The 23,813-nt window shown below is 33.4% G+C and overlaps 1 protein-coding gene across 11 annotated transcripts in view; it reads right to left on the bottom strand.

Moving 5' to 3' along the window:
- Robo2 (roundabout guidance receptor 2) overlaps positions 1 to 23,813 on the bottom strand; it is a 564,046-nt gene that overhangs the window by 77,460 nt on the left and 462,773 nt on the right. For all 11 annotated transcript variants that reach the window (XM_058574553.1, XM_046430545.2, XM_058574555.1 and 8 more), the window contains 6 exons: positions 21,897 to 22,068; positions 18,154 to 18,359; positions 13,970 to 14,051; positions 13,363 to 13,525; positions 11,583 to 11,749; positions 8,361 to 8,482 (listed from right to left, as the gene is read on the bottom strand). In XM_058574553.1, the coding sequence (XP_058430536.1) occupies positions 8,361 to 8,482; positions 11,583 to 11,749; positions 13,363 to 13,525; positions 13,970 to 14,051; positions 18,154 to 18,359; positions 21,897 to 22,068 (912 nt within the window). The remainder of the gene's footprint in view (positions 1 to 8,360; positions 8,483 to 11,582; positions 11,750 to 13,362; positions 13,526 to 13,969; positions 14,052 to 18,153; positions 18,360 to 21,896; positions 22,069 to 23,813) is intronic.

Genomic DNA, 23,813 nt, shown 5'->3' with positions numbered 1-23,813 from the left:
TTTCAAATAATAAAAACGCAGAACTTCAATCAAAACAATGGAACAATTTTTTTTTCCATGTTCAGAATGTCCAAGCTAGAAATCTCTATGAAGTTGATGGGTCTGAGTGTGTGTGTATCTATATACAGCTAACTCCAGCCTTTCAGATGAGTCTCAACAAATATAAATTTCTTCACCCATTTGACAACTTTCTAACCCTCAAAGATTTTTCTGGAATTACTGCTACACTTGTATAAGATTATATCAAGAATGACTTACGATATTTGCCTGTCAGTAAATGGATGGATCTGTAGACTATCACGCTAAGTAAAAGACACCAGTTCCAGATACCAAAGGTGGAATGTTTTCACTGATATGTGGAAGCTAAACCACAATCAGGGGGATGGGGGATAGAAGTTCAGTGGAGTAGACAATGGGGATTGAAGTGAAGGGAGGAAGGATGGGAAAAGGAGAGAGTGGAATGAATCTGACATAACTTTCCTATGGACATACATGAATATACCACAGTGAATCTCACCATATAGTAAGTACATCCTCTGGAATATAATATATTCTACGTTTTAGTATTATATAAAAATGAATTCTACTGTCATGTATAACTAAAAGAAACCAATGAAAATAAATAAATAATTCGTTAAAATGACATTTTAATAAATGTGTAAAATCCCACTTAAGCAAAAAGAAAGAAAGAAAGAAAGAAAGAAAGAAAGAGGGAGGAAAAGGGGGAGCCCAGGTCTAACATAGAAGCTCGTGGTCTCTGAGTCCTCATCCATGTTACCAGTTTGTGTTCATAATGACTGACATATTTTTTTGAAAAGCAGGAGTCATTCTGACATCATAAAATAAGGCAACAAAGAAGCAAAATGTTAAATTTATAAGAGTCAAAGAGTGATGCTTTTCATCAAAACTGTCAAAGTTAAAAAAAAAAAGAAAAAAAACTTGCAGCATATGTTAAAACAACAACATCAAGCTTACATTTTATAAACTTCTCTGTGATGGCTTTAAGTGAATTTATATACTGAAAGAAAGACATAACTCACAATAATAGCTTGTTAATACTGAAAGAAGCAAGCTGTGTTTTTAAGAAGAACATTAAGCAGCTGTTTCCAGATGAAGGGAGTCTGTAAATCAGGGTAAATTGGTTTTATCCATGTTTGGTTTTCATTAATTAAGTGTTTTAGGGACTTTATGAAGCTAACGTTTACTACCCCACATCGCCTTGCTCACTTCAGTGGGCACTGTCTCCAACCCCTAGATAGTAATGGCCTACTTAATAGCCACGTGGTTTAACTTCAGTTTGTGCAGTTGCCAGGCATTTGGGGGTAGAGGAAATTTGTTGTTACAGGTGGAAGCAAAAATGAAAATGCTGAGCATTACCATTTAAACAAATAGGCTGGCTTTTATTGGATGTGTGTTCTACACCACTAACGTGTGGTGCTCATTTTGACAGGTAATCATTTTCAAGTTAAACCATACGCTTGTCACTAGTTTTATTAACATTCTGAGGAGAAGAAAAATGTGCTCTTAGAGTTGATTGCAATCAGAGTCTGGCCACAAATTTATAGGTTTATATGAGTTAAAAAAAATACCACTGTATTTTGAAACATGTATTAAAAAGAATTGTATTAAGGAAGAAGTGAAATGATAAGGAAAACTTCAGATTTCCAGTATAAGACCTTGATTTCAAATAGAGTTTAGTCTCTTAAGTTTTCTGAGCCTTCCTATACTTATTTTGTTCAGATAATACCCTCAGCTCAAGGGTGCAAAAATAATCAGATGTCTAATTTTAGTAAAAACACTGTAAACTGTAGAGATGTGTAATGTTAAGGAGCTTTGTTAAAGAATCAATGTACTAAAAAGAAGTGGAATATATGGACTTTCAAATCAGTGTTGTTACTGAACCATTCAAGATGTTTAATAGCTACTTTTTCAATGAAACAAAAACAAAAACAAAAACATCCATTTAAATATACAATTCGAAGTGAGTTTTCTTTGATGGGCTTATCTGCTAAGGAACTGATCTGGTTCTAGTTGAGTTCAAAACAATATTATTTTCTATGTCAGTGTTGAGTGTTTTCGGAGTCAAATGGTCTGTGATCCTTTTGGCCTTGAACAGCAACAATAACAATCAAGCACAGGAATAATCATTGTTCAGTGAGTGACTATTTTTCTTTGTGGAACAGGTATTTTCTAATTGTCTTGCCTATCTTCATTAAAACAGTAGTAATTTGATCTTCTGAAATTAGCCATTGCTAACTATTGTTGCTGTAACTTCAGCCATGGGTGGGGCATGGGGATAATTTTTCAGTACAATGTCTTGTCTTTTCCATAGCTGAATCCTGTGGACCTTTGGTAAATCACCTCAGCTGCCCACAGATCAAATCACTTGGCTGGAGAATATATTCCTCCCCTTAAACTCCAACACATCTGTCATCCAAATGATAACAGTGTAACTATTTAAATAACCTACACATTTAGCAAGTTAAAATATTACAAAATTACAATTTCTTTGGCTATTGGTCCCACCCCCAATCAGACTTTTTTCGCTAAAACTTATCTCTCTCAAATACATTTTTTTCTTTCTTTCTTCTTCTTTTTTTTTTTTTTTGTGGTGGTTGGTGGGTGGGGGTGAGGGTTTGCCAAGGATTGAACTCAGGGGCACTTGACCGCTGAGCCACATCCCCTGCCCTATTTTGTATTTTATTTAGAGACAGGGTCTCACTTAGTTGCTTAGGGTCTCACTTTTACAGAGGCTGGTTTTGAAGTTGTGACCCTCCTGCCTCAGCCTCTCAGGCATGCACCACCATGCCTGGCTTCAAATACATTCTTACCATATATGTAACTACAAACTGAAGGGGAACAATACCCTGAGATATTATTGAATATGTTACATTTCAAAAGAAAAATAAAGACCTATGAAAGCAACTGCTTCAATTGCTTAATAGGCAGTTATTAAAAGAATATTTTGAAAAACAGACGTGAAAGAAAAGGATTCTATACTCACAGAAATCCCTGCCCAAGAAAGAGATAGATAAGCAAACTGGCAATGTCAGCCTTCATGGGCTACAGAGATAAATATGACATGGTCCTTTCCTGGAAGAACTCCAAATATACAGACATGCAATTTTAATCTAATTTGATGTACTCTTTTAAACTTAGTGAATCTTAAAGCAATTAACTTCATAAACATGATGACTTTGATTCTTCCCCAAATATTTTCTTCACTTAGAAGTAGCTTAAAGAAGCTCCCTCATTTTGTTGCATGTGGATTTCCAGTTTTCCAAGCACCATTTGTTGAAGAGGCTATCTTTTCTCCAATGCGTGTTTTTGGCAACTTTGTCTAATATAAGATAATTGTAATTTTGTGGGTCAGTCTCTGTGTCCTCTATCCTGTACATGCACAAAACTCAACTCAAAGTGAATCAGGGACCTAGGAATTAAACCAGAGACTCTGCGTCTAATAGAAGAAAAAGTAAGCCCTGATCTCCATCATGTGGGATTAGGCTCCAACTGCCTTAACAAGGCTCCTATAGTGCAAGAATTAAAACCAAGAATCAATAAATGGGATGGAATCAAACTAAAAAGTTTCCTCTCAGCAAAAGAAACAATCTGTGAAGTGAACAGAGAGCCTACATCCTGGGAGCAAATTTTGACCCCTCACATATCAGATAGAGCACTAATCTCTAGGGTATATAAAGAACTCAAAAAGGTAAGCACCCCCCCCCCCAAAAAAAAAAAATAACCCAATCAACAAATGGGCCAAAGACATGAACAGACACTTCTCAGAAGAGGATATACAATCAATCAACAAATATATTAAAAAAAAAAAGTTCATTATCTCTCGCAATTAGAGAAATGCAAATTCAAAACTATTCTAAGGTATCATCTCACTCCAGTCAGAATGGCAGCTCTTATAAAGACAAACAACAATAACTGTTGGTGAGGATGTGGGGAAAAAGGTACACTCATACATTGCTGGTGGGACTGCAAATTGGTGCAGCCAATATGGAAAGCAGTATGGAGATTCCTTAGAAATCTGGGAATGGAACCACCATTTGACCCAGCTATCCCTCTCCTGGGTCTATACCCAAAAGACTTAAAAACAGCATACTACAGAGACACAGCCACATCAATGTTTATAGCAGCACAATTCACAATAACTAAACTGTAGAGCCAAGCTAGATGTCCTTTAGTGGATGAATGGATAAAAAAAAAATGTGGCATATATACACAATGGAATTTTACTCGGCAATAAAAGAATCATGAATCATGTTGAATCATGGCATTTTCAGGTAAATGGATGGTGTTGGAGAAGATAATGCTAAGTGAAGTTAGCGGATCCCCTCCCATGCCCCTCAGCCCTACCCCACTATGAGTCAGCATCCTTATATCAGAGAAAACTTTTGGCATTTGTTTTGGCAAATGTTTAACAAATGCCAAAAGTTTTCTCTGATAAAAGGATGCTGACTCATAGTGGGGTAGGGTTGAGGGGCATGGGAGGAATAGATGAATTCTAGATAGGGCAGAGGGGTGGGAGGGAAAGGGAGGTGGTAAGGGATTAGCAAGGATGGTGGAATGTGATAGACATCATTATCCAAAGTACATGTATGGAGACACGAATTGATGTGAACATACTTTAGATACAAACAGAGATATGAAAAATTATGCTGTATACATGTAGTAAGAATTGTAGTGCATTCTGCTTTCATTTATTTTAAAAAATCAATAAAAAAGAAGCCCCCTCAAAATTTACAGAGGACATGTTTTCCATTAAGAATGGTGGAAAATCTGCTATGAAAAACACATTGTTTCCTGGCTTGGGTGGATTTGTATCCAGTCAAAGCTACTGAAAGATAGAATCATGGCAGTCTGTACCACTGGAATTATTGGAGAATTACATTACTTTCATGGGATTGGAAGAATAGAAACTGTTATGTACAGAACATAAAATAGGGCAATACAAAATTATAACAAAATAGAATTAGGAGTACTACAATACTAAACAGTCACTATAAACTTAGTCATATTTTTATTAAAATATTATCCATTTTGTACAAATAAATTAGAAAATTTGAACAATAATGAGGTTTCATTTAAGAAGTAACAAAATGTGTCACCCAGAATCATATATCAAAATTTCATTATTAAAAGTTATTCCTTTCAATTAAATATTTATATATAGCTTCTCTTTAAAGTAAAAAAGAAATAAGAATGCATATGTCAAGTCTGGTAATTTGGGGCTGGAGTGTAGGTCAGTAGTAGAGCGCTTATATAGCATGCTCAGGGTCCTGGGTTCAATCTCCAAAGTTACACACATAAAAAAAGTTAAAAATTCAGGGACTTCCAGTCTTTACCTATAAATAAACAGGGGAGATTAGGGATACTATTCAACCTGTCTGCATTGTTTTTCTTTTATCGAGTATATAACTGGACTAAACATTTTATTTATTTTTATTCTAATTTGCTATATATGACAATAGAATGCATTACAGTTGATATTACACATATAGAGCATAGTTTTTCATATCTCTGGTTGTATACAGAGTATATTCACACCATTCTTGTCTTCATACCTGCACCTAGGGTAATGATGTCTACCTCATTCCACCATCTTTTGTATCCCCATGCCCCCTCCCTTCTCTGCCACCCCTTTGCCCTATCTGGAGTTCCTCTAATCCTCCCATGGATACTAAAGGGACACAGCCACATTGATTTTTATAGCAGCACAATTCACAATAGCTAAACTTGGAATCCTAGATGGCCCTCAATAGGTGAATGGATAAAGAAAATGTCATACACACACACACACACACACACACACACACACACACACACTGGAATATTACTCAGCAATAAAAGGGGATAAAATCATAGCATTTGCAGGTAAATGGATGGAGTTGGAGAATATAATGCTAAGTGAAGTTACCCAATCCCCAAAAAACAAATGCTGAATGTTTTCTCTGATATAAGGAGGCTGATTCATAGTGGGGTTGGGAGGAGGGGAGCATGGACTAAACATTCTTAACTGTTATTTTCATTTTTTCCTTTTGTTACACAATAATGTCTCCATATTTCTCAATATGGATGGGAAAGAATAATAGTGTCTTTTTTGGTGCCTATGATGGAATTAATCACTTCCTTTTCATTTAAATGTGTGCATAAATACTGTTATTGCAACCATTCATGTGTATCAGCAACTAGAATCACACCTTATGTGGTGCTATTCTCCATCTAGAACATAATTCATTCACAAAAAAATGCTTGTTGAACTGGATTTGTTCAATGGAATTATCATGAGGAAGACATCAGTATGTTTCTCTTTATTGTGTTTTATATTCCAAACATAACTACTCACAAACTGACCAAAAATAACTAGTTTTGCATTCTCCTCTCTTAAGGGAGTTGGTAGGAATAGTGATAGAGTTCTTTCTCTGAAGTAACTTAGATTCTAAGAGCAGTAAACACATTATTTTAACTTTTTGTTTTCCTTCTACTTACATAATATCAAACAACAACAATAGAAACACAAGTACTGTCTAAATAAACAATATTGTAATTAAAGTGAAAACTCTTAACCATGCCCTCAAATGTTCACTACTTTAATAAATTCTGTCACATCCTCAGAGTGTTCCAAGTAGACGTACTCTTCTGTCATTCCAATATGTATATTTTAATGGATTTTTCGGATTTATACTGGAGAGGGATTTGGACATAAATGAGAAGTTGGTGCTAACTATAGTGGGCACAGAGAATAGGATCTGGCTCCTTTAAAAACACAGTCGCACACATACAATAGGCACACACAGTAGCAGTATTCTCAAATACAATTGATATTTCTATTTTCATCCTATTTGTTGATTTCACTACAAGCAGTTGCCATCTGATAAAAACATTTGCCATTTGAAATAAGTGTGTATTCTGACACATGTAATAATGCATGACACTTGAGCTTTCTTAACATTCATTAAAATATCAAATTATTACCTAAAGCTCACTAATTTTTTGACCACACATGCCAAATGATTAAAATTGTGTAAATGTTTTGTGCTGTTGTATCACATTCACCTAAAAGAATATAAAGATGGCTTATTTAAATTCAGAAGATAACTTCATCAAAATTAAAATCTTTTGTGCTTCAAATAACACTGTAAAGAATGTAAAAAAACAACCCACAGGCTGGAAATATTTGCAAGTCATATATCAGATAAGTGACACATCTGGAATAAGTCTTTAAGAAGAAGACAAACAATTCAACTAGAAAATTCCAAAAATTTGAATAGATATTTCTCTAAATAGGTATACAAATGCCTAACAAGCACATGAAAAGAAGAACATCATTAGTCTAGAAAGAAATGAAGTCAAAATCACAGTGATAAACTACTATACACCCACTAGAATAGCCATAACCAAAAAGAGAAAGAATAATAAGTGTTAACAAGGATGGAAGAAAAGTTGGAATGAATTTGGAGGAAATTGGAATGTTAAAACATTGCTGTTTCGAATACACAATGATATCATCACTTTGAAGGTATTTTGCTACTTCATCAAAAAGTTAAGTGGGGGAGTTTCCATATTATTCAACAATTCTTAGATGTTCACCAAGAGCAATTAAATGTATGTCCACACCAAGATTTGCACACAAGGTGCCATTATTTATAATAGCCAAAATTCCAAACAACCCCTCAGTAGGTAAATGGATAAAGAAAATATGATATACAATGTAGTGCTATTTGGAATCACTATCCTGGTAAAGAAGGGAATGAAATCCCACAATAGAATAGTACGTTTTAAGGAACAAAGTACTGACACATACTTCACAATGGATGAACACTAAATACATTATAGTGAATTAAAGAAGCCACATAAAAAAGACATTATTATATGAATCCATACCCAAGAAAGGTCTAGAATAGAGAGCAAATTACTAGTTGCACAGGGCTAGGATATATAGTACAGAGAATGCCTATAGTGGGCACAGGGTTTCATTTCAAAATGTATTCTAAAGTTAGATTTTGGTGATAATTTCAAACCTCTATAAATATAATAAAAATATTTATTACACTTGTACACTTTGACATGTTACTTATACTTAATAAAAGTGTTAAAAATTTAGAAGATCGAAAAGGTCATGTTTATAATTTTTATTCTACTACTCCACTTACACATTTATCTATTGAGTATTTTCATGGGTTATACCTGGATTTTAAATGGTGAGCATTTTAATTATTTGTTTTGAGTTTGGTTATCTGCATTTTCCTGTTATTTCTGGTTTCCTTAAAGTATTACAAAATATTTCATATAGTCTTTGTCACTATACATAAAGCTGTCCATAAAGCCTCATATAGTTTTTAACAACTTACTGTCCATGTGACCTGAACAGTAGTGGGAGTCAGTACAACAGGAGTGTGAAGGCGAACAAGGACATCTCCTAGTTCCTTCTGTACTTGTCTGTGGTCCACTCCTTGTGCTGGTGGGCTGATATCTGCAGTTAGATGAAATGAAAATTCCTGATTTTTAGAAATTCATAATAAAATTCCAATTCACCTTATACAAGTCAAATTATCCTTCTAGAACTAATTATAGGGGAAAAATTACAAACCTTTCATGACAAAGAGTATTTAAGCATGTGTGTGTGTGTGTGTGTGTGTGTGTACTTCACAATGGTAGGACATAAGTTGAAGGATATTAATCTTCGTTACAATGGTTTAATGAAAGAGCATTTAAAGTCCCTCATCTCCATTCAAACGCAGACACAGTATTGTGGAAGATCACTAGAATGATCCTTTAGAAAGAATGAAGTACATACTCTGAGACTTTTCTAGAAGGATTGGCTTTATGTAGATTTTAGAGCATTGAAGGATTTTCCCAGTGGTCAATTGAGACATATCTGAACACGGAAGGTTAGAAATTTGTTGAATCCCTTGTTTCAGGTTGTGTTTTTCTACCCCTTGAACTATTTCAGTCTGGGAGTATGGAAAGAAAAAATTGGGAGACTGGAACAATGAACTATGTCATTAAAGGTAAATAGAGTAGGAGAGAGAGGGGACAGAGCTCCTCAAATTCACAGTAACTGAAAAATTTAGAATACTGACAAAATATTCCAAAATAATAAATTTTGGCTAGAACTCCAATATCTGAATAGAGGAAATGCAGCTGCTTTCGGTGGTTAAGAAAAGAGGGAAAGAAAGAATGGTGATGTTTTGAATAAGACATGCTCAACTGTACATTGTATTGTCTCCTTATTCACCATTCACCTATTTACTTCCCTGTACAATGGTATATATTCTGTGTCTATTAAGACAAAATCGTAAGACATTTAATTGATATCAAACACTGAATTTCACACTCTTCAAGTTGTCTTTGACTGGTACACTTCAAAGTTAAGTTGAATTAAAACTACTTTATTTAAGGAAGGAGGTCCAATTTAAAATGATTTATTTTCTTCATCTTTTTTTCTCCTGTTTTCTCAGGCCACCATGCCACATTCTTGCAGAAATGTCTTTAAAGTGCATATCTTAGCTATAATTTAAATTGAGTAGACTAACTTAAATTGCAACATAAATACTTGGAAACTATACTTGGGTGATTTTTTCCCCCTCATTTTCCTTCTTTGTTTCATCCTTAACAAAACTGCAAAGTACAATCTTATTGAAATTAGGGAGGGGGGAGTCCCTTTATATGAACAATGTTAATCTTTGCCTACATAAGTACACTCAATTGTGATGTTGATGGTGTAAGCATTTAGTAGTCTTAATGAAATAAACAATTTCTGTGTTCTCTGATATTTAAAATCTTTGTAAAATAAGAGCTCTTTGAAAGTTAGTGGTTGCAAAATGCAAAACTACTGAAAGTGAGGTATCAAAAATGATCCTGACATTCAGACAAACAACATGAGTTTTCCTATTAAATATATGTTAAAAGAACATAAGTCTTTTGCTCTAGATAGTCTCTCAACTGAAACAGGTCAGATCACAAACAACTTTTCATTAATCTTTCTTGACCTTTTCACCGAGAGTTATTTTATGAGTCAAGATTTAGTGACTGGCATAGTTATTGAATGATCAGGACAATCTGCCAGACTCAATCACACGCAAGATGTCCACATTCTATTATCTCCTTACCTCACACTGCAGTTGTACACACACACAAAAAAACACTATTGCAACCCACACAGGTGTAAATGATCTAGGTACTAGGATTTCCTGAATTAAAATTATACATCTTTTCAATTTTGCATCCAATAATTTAATTTACTCATTAAATTTAGATACCCTATAAAGCAATTGGATCTAGGGAAGGTAAAATATAACTAGTTTCAGGTCTTCAGATTCTTTGTTGTGCTTTTTCTTTTTCCTGAGACAGGTTTTTTACCTACAGGCCTTTTATCATCAAGGAAAATTAATCACATTACTGCTTAGAGAACAATAGCAGAGTGGCATTCCCTCCTCTCTTGACTGTCATCATGTCAGCAACGTTAGTCACGTGGTGACTTTATCTCACTTGATTCCTTTAAGGCACCTTCTCTGTTATAATGGCATGCTAGTTACTATCACTGAACTACATGGTAATTATAATAATATTTTATGGCTGTATAGTGCTTTTCATAGCACAAAATACTACTTTGAATTATATCTTGTTCAAAGCCTTTTACAAATAAGAAATAATTAACCCTTTCTCATAACTCTGTGGGGAGCAGTTTGCAGCAAATAATAAAGGCACTACTTCTATTGTATAATTCCCTTTACCTACTAGTAGAAAAGGAAACTATAATCTAGCATCCTGCATTCCATCTGAGATTCCAGTGACTTTTTAGTTGGAAGAGACAGGTTACTAAAGATGAGATGAGGACATCTCCATTTTGAAATCACATTTTGATATTCTAGGAGTTTTTATACTAGTCAAAAGAATGACAAGCCTCAGGAAGAAAACTTGATTTACTGTTTTCTATACTAAATTACTTTTTGAAACATTGGATTGAATAAAATACATCATAACTGTGGTCATTAAACTTTAGCACCAGCATCCCCAGGAGGGTATATTAAGATAGACACTGGCTGACCCCAGTGTTTTTGACTTGGAGCCTGAAAACCTGTGTTTCTAACTATCTCAGAGGATCCAGATGCTGCATTCTCAGGACAGTCACTGTACTATAAAAATAGAATTTCTGAAGTAATTTGGATACCCTATCTGAGCATCTATCCATTAAAATATCACTTTTTTTGCTAGTATATAATTTCTTCCAAAGAAGGAGAATTTTTAAAAATTTTTATTTATTTTATTTTATCTTTTTTTCCCTCTTGTAAATATACTAAAGTCCTAGCTTAGTGGATTTACTTTTAACATGTAAATGTACCTGATTTAATTTTTCACTGCAAAGATCCTAACAGCTCCAGAGAAAGGAAAGGAAACATTTTAGCAAGGTGAACTGCTGATTTCTTTCTGCTTCACTAGATAAAGTCCAGTGAATCATTTTACAAAGCAGTGTACATACATGTACTTTTCCTCATGCAATCTCTTTGTTCTCAAATGTCCGTCTGATGCTTCTGGCTAGAACCAGTCATGTTTACAGCTATTGAAATTACCTTGTGTGCGCACAGGGTCTGACATAGGGCTTGGGTCACTGAGACCTTGGGGGTTGATCGCTCTGACCATGAACAAGTAGATTGTATTGGGTCGCAATCCTCTCACAGTATAAAGGGTGGTCTTTACATGGTTTGCCACTGTCTGCCAGCTATTGCTCACTGATTGGCTGAAATGCGAACAGAAATTTCAATTAAAGAACAGTCATACAGTTATTGGAAATGGAGTTGGGTAGCAATGACAAAGGTTAATGGCTGAAAATTAAACACACACACACAACACTTGAAGTGTTCAGCCCAATAAATGAAACATTTGGATGAATTCAGTTTATTCAACAACAAAGCCGAGCCCACCTAACGGAAGTGCCATGCACAACAAAATTAAACTCAGCCCAGGAGATGTGACAGCCCTTTGCTAATGCATAGCAGCCCACTAAATGAATACCTGTAAAAGGAACAGAGGCCAAGATCACAACATCAAATTTATACAATAAGTATGGTCCTCATAAATGCATATATATACCTTGAAAAGAATTAACCTGCAGAAAGAATAAATGGACTACAGAGTAAATTATGCCAATATATTTTCCTGTTACAAGGTGTGTTTTCTTTTGCATCAATTCCACATGCAATATTATAATAGAGCCTTCTAAAACTACATATCTGTAAAAGAAGAAAGGAAGCATGTAATGAATATTTTCCCTTGGTTACATTTTTTTAAAAAAATTGTACATTACACAGAATTGTGATTTGGCATCTCAGACTGGTGAAAATATCTCTGAATATGTGTATGTGTGTGTGTGCGTGTGTGTGTAGACAGACCTTTTAGAGCCAGATGGATGGATGACATTTTAAAATACTTTGTCTATAGTCAAATGCTACTTTTGCTCACAATGAAGAAAAAATGGTATTAGGGAGGTTTCATTTTAGATGTCTTTAAGCATCAAACTATCAAACTGCAGAAAAATAGTATTTTGAAATTTTGAAACTATGTACCTTTCATTATCTTAAATATGGATTCAAAAAGCTTAAAATGAAAGTGATCATTTGTCCTAATACTGACAAAGGACAAAGGCTATCCTTCAAAATGTATGATGTCATGATGTGAAATTGAACATGAAAGTAAATTAAGTATATTTTCCCATTTGCATAAGTATGCTATTAAATTCCCATAAAGTAATTTTATAATAATATTTGCTAATTTATCATTCATATCTGTAAGTTGATAAGATTTCAAATAATACATGAAAACATCTTTTCCTTTCTGCACTAAAACCACATGGAATCAGTTTCTTAATTTGGATTTACATTTTCTTACAGACATATTTAATAGATTTATTCAAATATATAGCATAAAAACACTGGAATTAAGTTCTATCCTAATTATTAGGCATAAATATTCCAAAGTCTCATGCTTCAATAAATATTGCATAACATAAAAATGTGTCTGTCCCTAATTAAAGTATTGTCTTCCCAGTTCTAATGCCCAAATTCTCATTTTAAATACATATACTTGTCAGGAAAAATAAATGAGCTAAGTGATTGTGTCATGACTACATTTCTATAGATATAGACATAGATGATGCATATTTAATCCTACAATTAAGTTATAAATTAAAACATAAAGTCTGTTCTTGAATAAAGACTGATATAAAAGATAAATTCTTCAAATGCATCCATTGAACCCATTCTTATCATAACACAGCCAGATAGCTCAGGTGAGGCTTTAGTACTTAAGAGCTAAATTAAAAACACAACTAAGAAAAAAGAAATCATGCCATACCTGAAAGCTTCAATGATATATGCACTTGCTGGAAGAGTTCCAGGGGTACCTGGTTGCCAGGACAAGGTAACACTATTCTTAGTAACATCAGTGACCTGTGGTTTTGATGGTGGTCCTGGCAGGTCATTTAAATCATAATTTTTACTGATTGTTGCTCCAGATTCTATAGAAGACAGCAGAAAAAACTTTGTTCCTGATCAGTCATGTTGACGTTGATGCTTACAAGAAGAAAACAGTCTACTAAAGAAGTTGGCTTAGATGGTGAACAATTCATCTTCATTAATCAGTAGCATCTATGTAAGTGAATATCTGCTTTTCTTACACATTAGTAAATGCAAACACTACTTTCACACATGATCACTAGAATTGCCTGCACTTAAGAGGATGTAAAATAACAAAAGTTTTCAAGAACAAATGTACTAAATTTCACAAATGTAATGCTGAGTGTGAACTGGTAGAGGGATTAAAAAGTGGTATTAAATGTAAAGACTTAGATTTACATTCAATCAATTAAAATTTTGATTGTCCACTACCTTGTTATTTAATAATGAACCATCATTATGAGGCTCAAGATTTCTGCTGCTAAGATGGTTCACAAAGAGCTCACCTGTCACATCCAGCACTGCACTCCAGGAAGTCTCCCCACTTGAACTTGTAGCCACACAAGTGTAAGTGCCAGTGTCAGAAATCTAGCATGCATGGAAGGAGAGAATTCAACTGTAATCAATGTGCAGAATAATTACTCAATCTCAACCAGGCAATATTTGATTTTTTTTAAGTGAGGGATACCATTTGCCCATCTAAATAATGCATTAATTTTATATACATATGAAATATTAAAATAAATTCATACAATGTTATTCATAGCATTGATTTAAAAGTTTTCAAAATTATATTTCTACAATTAAATGTTATTGGATAAATTCTATTTGTCTTTTTTCTTTTTTGATAATACTAATCTCTTAATTCCATTTTATAATGGAGCCTATCGTGCCAGAGTTAAATATAGACAACTCAGGACAGAATTCATTCATAATATCATAAGGCTACACACCATCAGTAATGAAACGCTGTCTTTTCTGTTTCAAATAAACTATTTACTCTGGTATAAATTAGCAATGAGATAATAGGAGGCGATTCTTTCTTTTCAAAAACATGAAAAAAAAGAAGAAAAATATTTTTTAAGAAGAAAAAAATTTTTTTTGTCTTTTAACGAGTTCAGTACTCACTTCTATGTTAATTGTAGCAGTGCAGAATCCAGTAAAAGAAAGTTGTGTCATACATAAATCAACAAATACTGACTATGGAGTTAGTGTTGAAAGGGATCATAAAAATAATCTAACAAAATTCAAACATTTTTAAAAACTGACATTTCATTGAGGACTGAAAATGTTTTCATTACTCATTGAAGAATAGCCAACGACATTTAAAAAGAGGTCTCTTTTACAAATCTAAGCCAAAAGATTCTCTAATTATACTTTGAAAATAGCCCCAAGGTCAATAAAAGATAAAGTCCTCACTGTGGTTGAGCCTTGTGGGCTTCCATGGTAAACAACACTCACTTATGTTGGGTTTAGGAGTATAGGAAAAGTGAGACTGGGAAGAGAGGCTCATGAAAAAAGAGAATAAAGCAAGGCAGAAGACATAGATTAAAACTGTGATGAACTTGAACTTAATTGTTGGTGAAATGTGGGAGTTCATAGAATATTACATCTGTCAGGTACAAAATGTAAGTGTATTGATGATTCCAGCTTTCAGAATGGATTCTCAGGTATATCATTAGTGCATGGATGTTACTGCCATTTCACTGTTTTAATTGATTTTAAATGTCATTATGTATTTTAACTTAAGTTTCAAATTGCTCTGGCACGTCATTCTTCGCCATATTATCTCCGTACAATTGTCTTCTATTACACAGAGGGATGATGGGAATAGCCATTGTAGAATGAGCCATTCTTTCAAATGTGGCTGGGTGCACATTATAGTCATTAGAAATCTTTGCATTTAAGAAGCATCACTCACAAACTAAATATAATGAGCCCAGGTTGGATTTTAATGGGATGTTCATTTGAATATGGACTGTGAAAGAGTAAAAAAATTTGCATTTTATTATAGCTGTTGAACTAAAAGGTAGCACTTGTTATTCTGTGCAAATGCTAAAAGAAGAGTATGTAGGTGATGCTTCTTAACTGTAGCTCCTTGTCATTGTGTGGAGATACAACCTGACATTAGCTGTGGTAGGTAGGTTTTAATGAGTACTGGAATATTCTACATCTCAAAAGATACAGATTCAGTTACCAATTAGCTGGACTATGAGAACACTGTATTCATCATGTTATTTTTTTCCCTTGCTTTACATACTGAAAAGGAAATAGTGAGACACAAAAGAACATGACCTATAGAAAACCTTTCTTGATTATACAAGTGAAACACTGAAAAGCCCATTTGAATCCCCCTGGAAAGAGACTCATTTTACAGAAAAAGAATGATGTGCTTACTTTGGTGTTTATCAAATGCCTGAATATCATTGATAAATCTCACTATTTTATCACCATAATCATCAGCTCTTCACTCTCTTTTATTGTTTTAACTTTAAATAATAACTTTTCTGGACAGGAATGCTTCACTTCTCTTCCAACCTTATCCATTCATCTCACTAATTGCTTTAAGAGGTGCATATTCTAGCTCACTCCATCCTACTTTTCTCCTTGTGCAGTTGGCTACAGACAAGCCCCTAGGAGCTGGCATCTTAGAGACTACTCAGAAGCCTGTCAGGGCTCCGAGTTTGACATCATCAAGCACGCACCTTTAATTGCTTCTTTCAAACACTCCTAGGAATCTTGACTCTTCGAGAATACCCTTTAATTCAACAATACAGCAAAAATGCATTAACCTCCATGGCCCTAGGCTGCCTTGGGCCCAGAGAGAGAGGTTAAAGTGTTTACCCAAGGAGAGCTGGCATTAATTTTTTAATAACTTCCATTTTGTTCAAAGAAAGTTAATAACTAATTTACAATCAATGAAAAGACAGATTAAAAATAGTCTGTATTAATTTATTTTCCTTTAACTGAACTTGGCGGTAGTTTTGTTACTTAAGAGCAATAATTAATGCCTATGTCTCAAAATCATATATGTGTTTGTGGTGTGTGTGTGTGTGTGAGTGTGTGTGTGTGTGTTTATATACACATATACACACAGAATTAAAAATGTATGCATGTATTTGCTAAAAAAGTAGGATCATTCTTCTATTTGGTGTGTGTGTGTGTGTGTGTGTGTTACAGTGATAAATAACCAGATAAACATATAAGTGTAGATAACATTTCCCATCATATGGGAAGAATCCTTTTCATTTGAAAACATTTATAGTAGAACATTTTTTACTTTCCTCCTTAGCTTCTGAATGTGAAAATTGAGCAATATGGTTTTGCTTGTTTGTTTTTTCTTTATCTTTCATTCCCAATTTTTACCTGGATACCAATTTCTACTAACTGTTCTTCCACTGAAAAAAATGAATTGTTTTCAATCCATTTTTCCTCATGCATTATATTATACCCAGTATCTTAATTCTGGCTCTCAATCCCAGTGCTATGAATATATTCTCCAGCTTTAGTGTAACCCTTGCAACATGGGACAAGTAGGGTAGAGTAACTATTCTTGGTTGAATGAGTTGAATATACTGGCAGAGAACAGATATCCCTCATGATGACATTCACCTGGATTTCACAATTTCCATATTCCACCTGAGTAAATTGAAAACCATTGGTTTCAAGGTTTTAAGATATCTTGTTTGTGACTTTCGTACATAGGATTGCAATGCCTATTTTGGTAGGAGATGATCTTCCTTGTTGACATAGAGGAAGGAGGCAGGCATATTGAGAAAGTCCACATAGCAATGTACTAAAGGCAGCCTCCCACCAGCAGCAAGTAAACTGAGGTTGTTAATCCAGTAGACCCAAATAACTCTAGGCTACCAGCAGTCATGGTGATTGGGAGAAAATCTATCCTGTCAATCTTCATATGAGCCCTCATCTCCTCTAACTGGCACCTCCAATTATACCTCTAAAACAAGTGGCCCTATTAAGTCATGGTCATGCTTCTAACTCACATAAGCTGTGAGATATTAATAATTGTTTTACTTCCAATACTGTTACATTGTAACAGATAGTTAAAAAATATTCAGAAGCACACATATTATTTTGAGTTGCTCCTGAAGAAGTACCAACTTGCTAAATTTCCAGAAATGGTTGCATAAATTTCAGTTAAAAGATCACCAACAATTTGTTCTCATCCTGGGGTTTAAATGAAAAACCCCACAGCAACATCCCCTAAAACCTAAGGGTTTCCTCTAACTAGCCAAACCTGCCTTTCTTCCATTCAGTCTAATCCCTTTATTTTTTCTACACAATTTTTTGACCAAGCCAATTTATCTACATCTTGCTATGATATCCCTTTCATCAGTGATAGTAAAATCAGAAGCATCTGTCACTTTTTCAAAGGATTTTATATATTCCACTACTATACTTAAATCATTAAACTATGATTTATAGTTTCAATGATTACATACATAGCAGATGTGATACAAGAGTAAAAAGATTCTAGGTCTGTTTTGAATTTATGAGTGACATAAGGAAAAGACCCTTGCTCTAATTTCAACTAAGAATTTTCACAGTAAGAAGTAACATGCACAGAAGGCATGCTAAGATGTAAGATTTTAAGTTCACCACAAAATATTTCCCTATAACAGTTCTTATGTTAAGACAAGGACTCAAATGCAAACCAAATATTGCTTACCCGTAAATTCTTAATTTGCAGTGTTCCTTGGTCTTGTATAGATGCTCTTGAATCTCTACCCAGAAAAGTAAATCCCTCCTTTAACCAGCTAATGACTGGAAGAGGATCACCAGTGGCTTTACATTTTAGTAATGCTGTACCATCGACTGCTAGTGTTTGGTTTACTGGGCCTTGTAAGATTATGGGCGGAGGTCTATCTGTCAAAACTGAAGAATAAAGATATATTTAGTATATTTTAACTCCTATGCATTCAATAGTCTTAAAGTACTGATATTGTAAGTAATGTGAAAACCCCAAAGCCAAACATATTACTTAGAACTTACTTTGTGTATTTATTCAATACCCATCATATATATCATATATGTACATATTAATCCAATACATAAGATATATATTTAAAAATCCTCCCAGAAAATAAAAAAAGAGTAGTGGATTTAAATTATTGTTTAGCAACTGTGATGAAAAAAATAGTTTCTTTTCTCCAAAAAGTTATTTTTTATTACCAGGTAAATAATTAGAAAAGTAATTTTGCTTCAGGTTCTCAATTCCTTTGTCCATCCATGTTTGTAAACACCAATTTTCATGACTCTGTCTCCATCTGTATGCATCATATTTACACTAGAGTTCACAGATTTCAGTAAGAAATCATGAAAATTACCAGGCCTCTACGAACCACCCATGAAAAAACCAATCAATTTTAATTTAAATTAGAACTTAGGATAATAGGTCCCCTGCAAGTCAAGACACTGTAGACCCCAATGAACCTGAATTTATTATATTGATAATAAAAAAAAAAACTATGATAAACCATAGAACAATTACTTGGTCATACACCAAAATTAGAACTACTTATTTCACTGATTGTTTTTATCACATTCTTCATTTTAGAAACAAATGAAGAAGCTTAAGAGAATGTGGGAGCCCAATATTACAATAATTCTGAGACATCTGGCAATAATTTGGCAAATAGAAATTTAGGCTAATGGTTTTACATAAATCGTTTATGAGCCAAAACTAGATCAATGGATTTTTTTTTTAATATGGGGAGAAAAATAGGCCTTCAGAGTCTAACTTATTTATCAAATTATAAATGTTACGTCTTTGCTTCAAATTAAGTTCTTCATAAGAATTCCAGTAATGTCTTTTAATCTGCTTTTATTGTCATATCTCTGAAATCATTAGATGTAGCCAAAGGTCATCTAATTAGTCCCCTCTGCCTTTTTCTTCTTCTTTTTTTAATGCCTAAATGAGTGGTTCATTGTCTTTTGAATGACTTCGATCAATAAGTGAATTGAAAATCTCCTGGCCAGAGGAATTCTCACTTTCAAGGATGTTATGGGTGAAAGATGACCACAAGGTTTCCATGACATTAAGGTCAAAGTTTAAATGAACATTTAGGGTTTCCAGTGATCTGTGAACAACTCCATGGTCTTCTCTAACTATGCATTATAAATCCTCAATAAACCATTCATGTAAGATTATGGTTTGACATTTATAGTCAGCATAAGACAGAAATGCATTTCAGTTCCCAGTCCTTATAGATTCTATTCATCCCACCCATAGAGTTTTCTTTACAAGATTTTTTTTTAACTTTATGAAATAAGGGTAAAGGAAAAAAGTGAATAACCATGAGAAGATCTTTTAGAGGTCTATTTTGAAACTTAAGTATTTGGGAACATCTTAGCTCAATCCATAATCGGTACAATTGTAACTCAGCATGACATATTTCATCACTATTAGCAAGAGTATGTGAATACTATATGAATGTTTAAATTAAAAATATGCTCAGTAATTGAGTTTAATGTCAAAGATATAACAAAAACATGGGTACAGATGGAATAAGCACTTGTTTCTCTGAATATGATATATATTTTTCATTTTAACAATTTCAATTGACTCAAAATTGCCCTAGATCTTATCAAAAAGTACACCTAAAATGAAAATGATGGCTTACATGTGATTAAATCACTAACTAATCTGAAAAACCTAAAGTATGACTAGAAGCTGAAGTCATCAGCCAAGGACACAACTTCATATTTAGAGATAGTTATTCATAATAACTTTGACTTTTTGATTGCTTAAGTAAAAATCAATGTAGGAATTAATATTCAAAACAGTTGTAACAAAATGCTCAGAACCATCTCAGTCAAACTGAAATTTTAAACTTGATCATGACCTTTTAAATTTTGACCTAGAATAGATATTCTAGCTGTGAGATATGATCAACTAACACAAGTTTTCAATTCATTGTATCAAAAATAATTCTCAATATCTACCTGTCTCATGAACCCTATCAGTTGAAACCACTACCTCTTCTAATTCACTCATTTTGTTTTCTACATATATGGTCTGCTTTTTCATAGCAAATTATTCATTTAAGCTCAGTCTCTCTCATGTAAACTGCCACAAGTAGCTAGATTATAGTAGATATTTTAAGCATTATGTTTGAAATATTTTATAGCAATTTAGAATAAATCTTAGGTTTAGGCCCAGATATCTTGTTTTCCAATATAAATACCTAGAAATTTTTACTGATAGAATATATGAGTACTTTTAAAATATTCATAATTATCTTTCACTCTTTTTAAATAAACAAAGAGGTAGAAACCATCAAAGAGGATTTAAGGAAGCACTGCCTATTTAAGGAAGGATTTCTCATCACTGTTACCCTTGAACCTGACTTCTTCTTTCAGCTCCATGGCCATAAATCTCCAGAGCATCAGCAGGTGCAGACATTAATGACTCAATGTCTTCACATCCAGTGTTTGTCTGTCCTATTTATTCCCATTCCTGACATGGTGCTGAATCAGGCCATACCATGGACAGATATTAAAAAATACTGCCTTTCTATTAATTTTAAATGACCTTTTAATCTACATGTAAATTCAAATTGTATGAAAGCACATTGAAATTTAACCAGCAGAGAATTAGAGAAACCACAGACGAAAAGTCTTATATCTCAGAAACCAGCATGAGAAGGGAAAACAAACACAAAAAGCTCACCAATATAAGACACAATAGAAAGTTTTAAGGCATGGAAGGATAGGGAATAAATTCATGCTCAGAGGCTCAAAAATTGCTAGAACTTCCTAACTGTCAATTGTGATGAATCTTGGGGAAAGATCAGAACCTTTTCAACTTTCACTCTGAACGTAAGGATCTCAGTTAAGATTCAAAGTATATATGTGCAAGTAAAAAATAATAATTTTAGCATTCATCAGTGCCAGTGCTTCCAAAAGTATTTAATTAATTTAACTTAGTGAATGTATAATTAAAGGCAGAGGAATGTCATAATGTGATTAGCTAACTAAAAAACTAATTCTCTGTTTCACTGATAATATTAAAGATGATATCTCTTATTCTGCAGTAAAATATAAAATTATTAACATCTTTGAGAAGCAGTCATGTCAACATAAGACTAACTAAAAGTATTCAGATTACACGTGTAAACACAATAATTTTGATGTCATTTCTTTAAAATTACTTTAAATTTAAAATTAAAATTTCTTTCAAATCACTGTTTTTAAGATTAAAATGGGCTGCCTTTGGGAAAATAAATGGCATTAAATGAAATACTGGCAGGTAAATTAAAAACTGTTAAAATGTGTTACTTTACCTAGATTTAAATTTAGAGGATAAACATTGATCTAAACCATTTAACAAATAGAAAAACCCCACATTAATGTGTATCTTGAAATAAAATTCATATATTTTATGAGACGAATCCAAAAACAATATCGCACCATCGGTAACCTCCAGTTGAGCTTTTGCTAAAATGCTTCCTGCCACAGTCAAGGCCTGGCAGATGTAGTAACCCGCATCTGAGCGCTGAATGTTGGTAATGGTGAGGTCTCCAGTTGGTGACACTGAACATCTACTGTTGGGCTGCTGGGGTTGGTTTGGGAAAAGTAGGTTCTGTAGAAGCAAACACAATCTTATCAATATTTTTTTTTAGCATTTACAAGGAAAATTGCATTAACAACAAATATTTTAGTTATGAAAAATATGATTGGTAGAAAGATGTATAGATTTAAACAAAAAAGTTTCCAAAATAATTATAGGTCTGGTAGTGGGAAAACTAACTGGGAAAGTTTCCAATCATGGTGTATGCTCTATGACCTCAACATACTTCAGTTGAAGGAATAATCACCCGCATTTTTAAAGAGCTGGATCTGTCTTTAATTTTTAAGTTTTGATTGGCATATAATGCTTGTACATTTTAATGGGCTACAGTATAAAAATTCAACACATATATACAGCATGTAATGATAAAATCAGGGTAACATTAAGGTTTCTTGATCTCAGCCATTTACTCTCTCTAAAATAAGTTTTCCTCATCTATAAAATGGGCAGCATAATTCTCATATGATTTAACTCCTATACAAGGTAAGGATCGAGAGAGTAACAATAAATGTGTAGGTGTTTTTTAAACTTACAAGAAACAAAGAATGTAAAATATAATTGCAATTGTTACTGATAATTTTTAATATTTTAGGACAACAAATTCAATTTTAACATTTTTCAAAATGTGTGTGTCTTTGACTGACAGAAAAAGCTGAGTGTATTGCTATAATGCACTGCAAATCATGACAACATCCCAAAGAGCTATGGACAAATCCTAATCTAAGCATGATAAAATCAATAGCTGAAAATAAAAGGATGTAGAATAATTATGGAAGTTAGAATGTTCTACCAAACAATTTTGAAGTATTATTTTTAAAAACATTTTACTATATATCACAAAAAGCCTATCATATATCTCATATAGCCTAATCATAAATGTTGAAAGTTTTTATATGAGTGCAGTAACATCAATTTAGATGACCTATGTCACTTTACTGTTGTTCAATTAAGAAAAACATTTGGATATAATAAATCATATTGAGGTATGTTTCCAAGTTGGATTATAAATAAGAACATATCAATTTTTATGTTCTATTTACTTACAAAAAAGAACATTATAACCCTCGGGGATCTGTTTCTCAATGTAGTAATTAATTTTCCAGGTTTGTAATTAAACAGTTTCAATAAGTTGCAATCAGGAGGTAATAACATTCAATTAAAGGCACAAGACACATTTTCACCTTAAAATGTTTTTACCCTTGAAGTACTACCAATGGAAGAGGATAAAATAGGGTATTAACACTTTTCAATTACGCTAAATGACTTTAATCCTGCAAATGATGTCCTACTTTAATTAGAAGCTCTTCTCTTTATTGCAACATGATGGATGTCCACTTTATTAGATTCAAGTGTGACACTATAAGCCCACTTTACATAAACATTACCATGTTATTAAACTCCTAAAAGAAGAGATGTTTGCTAGCCTGTCAGGGATATGATTTCAAAAAAACTGTTTCCCTCTCCTAAAATTTGTATTACTATCTAAGTCTAGATATTTTCATGCATATGAAACATAATTTGAGAACAAATTAAATCTCATGTGGAATCCAAATATATTACAGAAATAAACCATCCAAAAGAGAAGGGTCTAAATTTAAAGGCACTTGAAAATGATACAATAACTCAAAATGTGCACTTTCTTACAATTAGCCATTTGAATACTAATTTACATAGCACCAATCCATCAGATGGGCTAATTCTCTCTGGGATCTTTTCCTCTATGATATAATATCAGTCCACCTTCTAAATGATCCATT

This window comes from Marmota monax, unplaced genomic scaffold (genome assembly GCF_021218885.2).
Source record: "Marmota monax isolate L192 unplaced genomic scaffold, Marmota_monax_Labrador192_F-V1.1 WCK01_AAM20220418_F8-fsc00016, whole genome shotgun sequence".
Taxonomy (NCBI): Eukaryota; Metazoa; Chordata; class Mammalia; order Rodentia; family Sciuridae; genus Marmota; species Marmota monax.
This window is presented reverse-complemented; position numbering and strand designations above follow the sequence as displayed.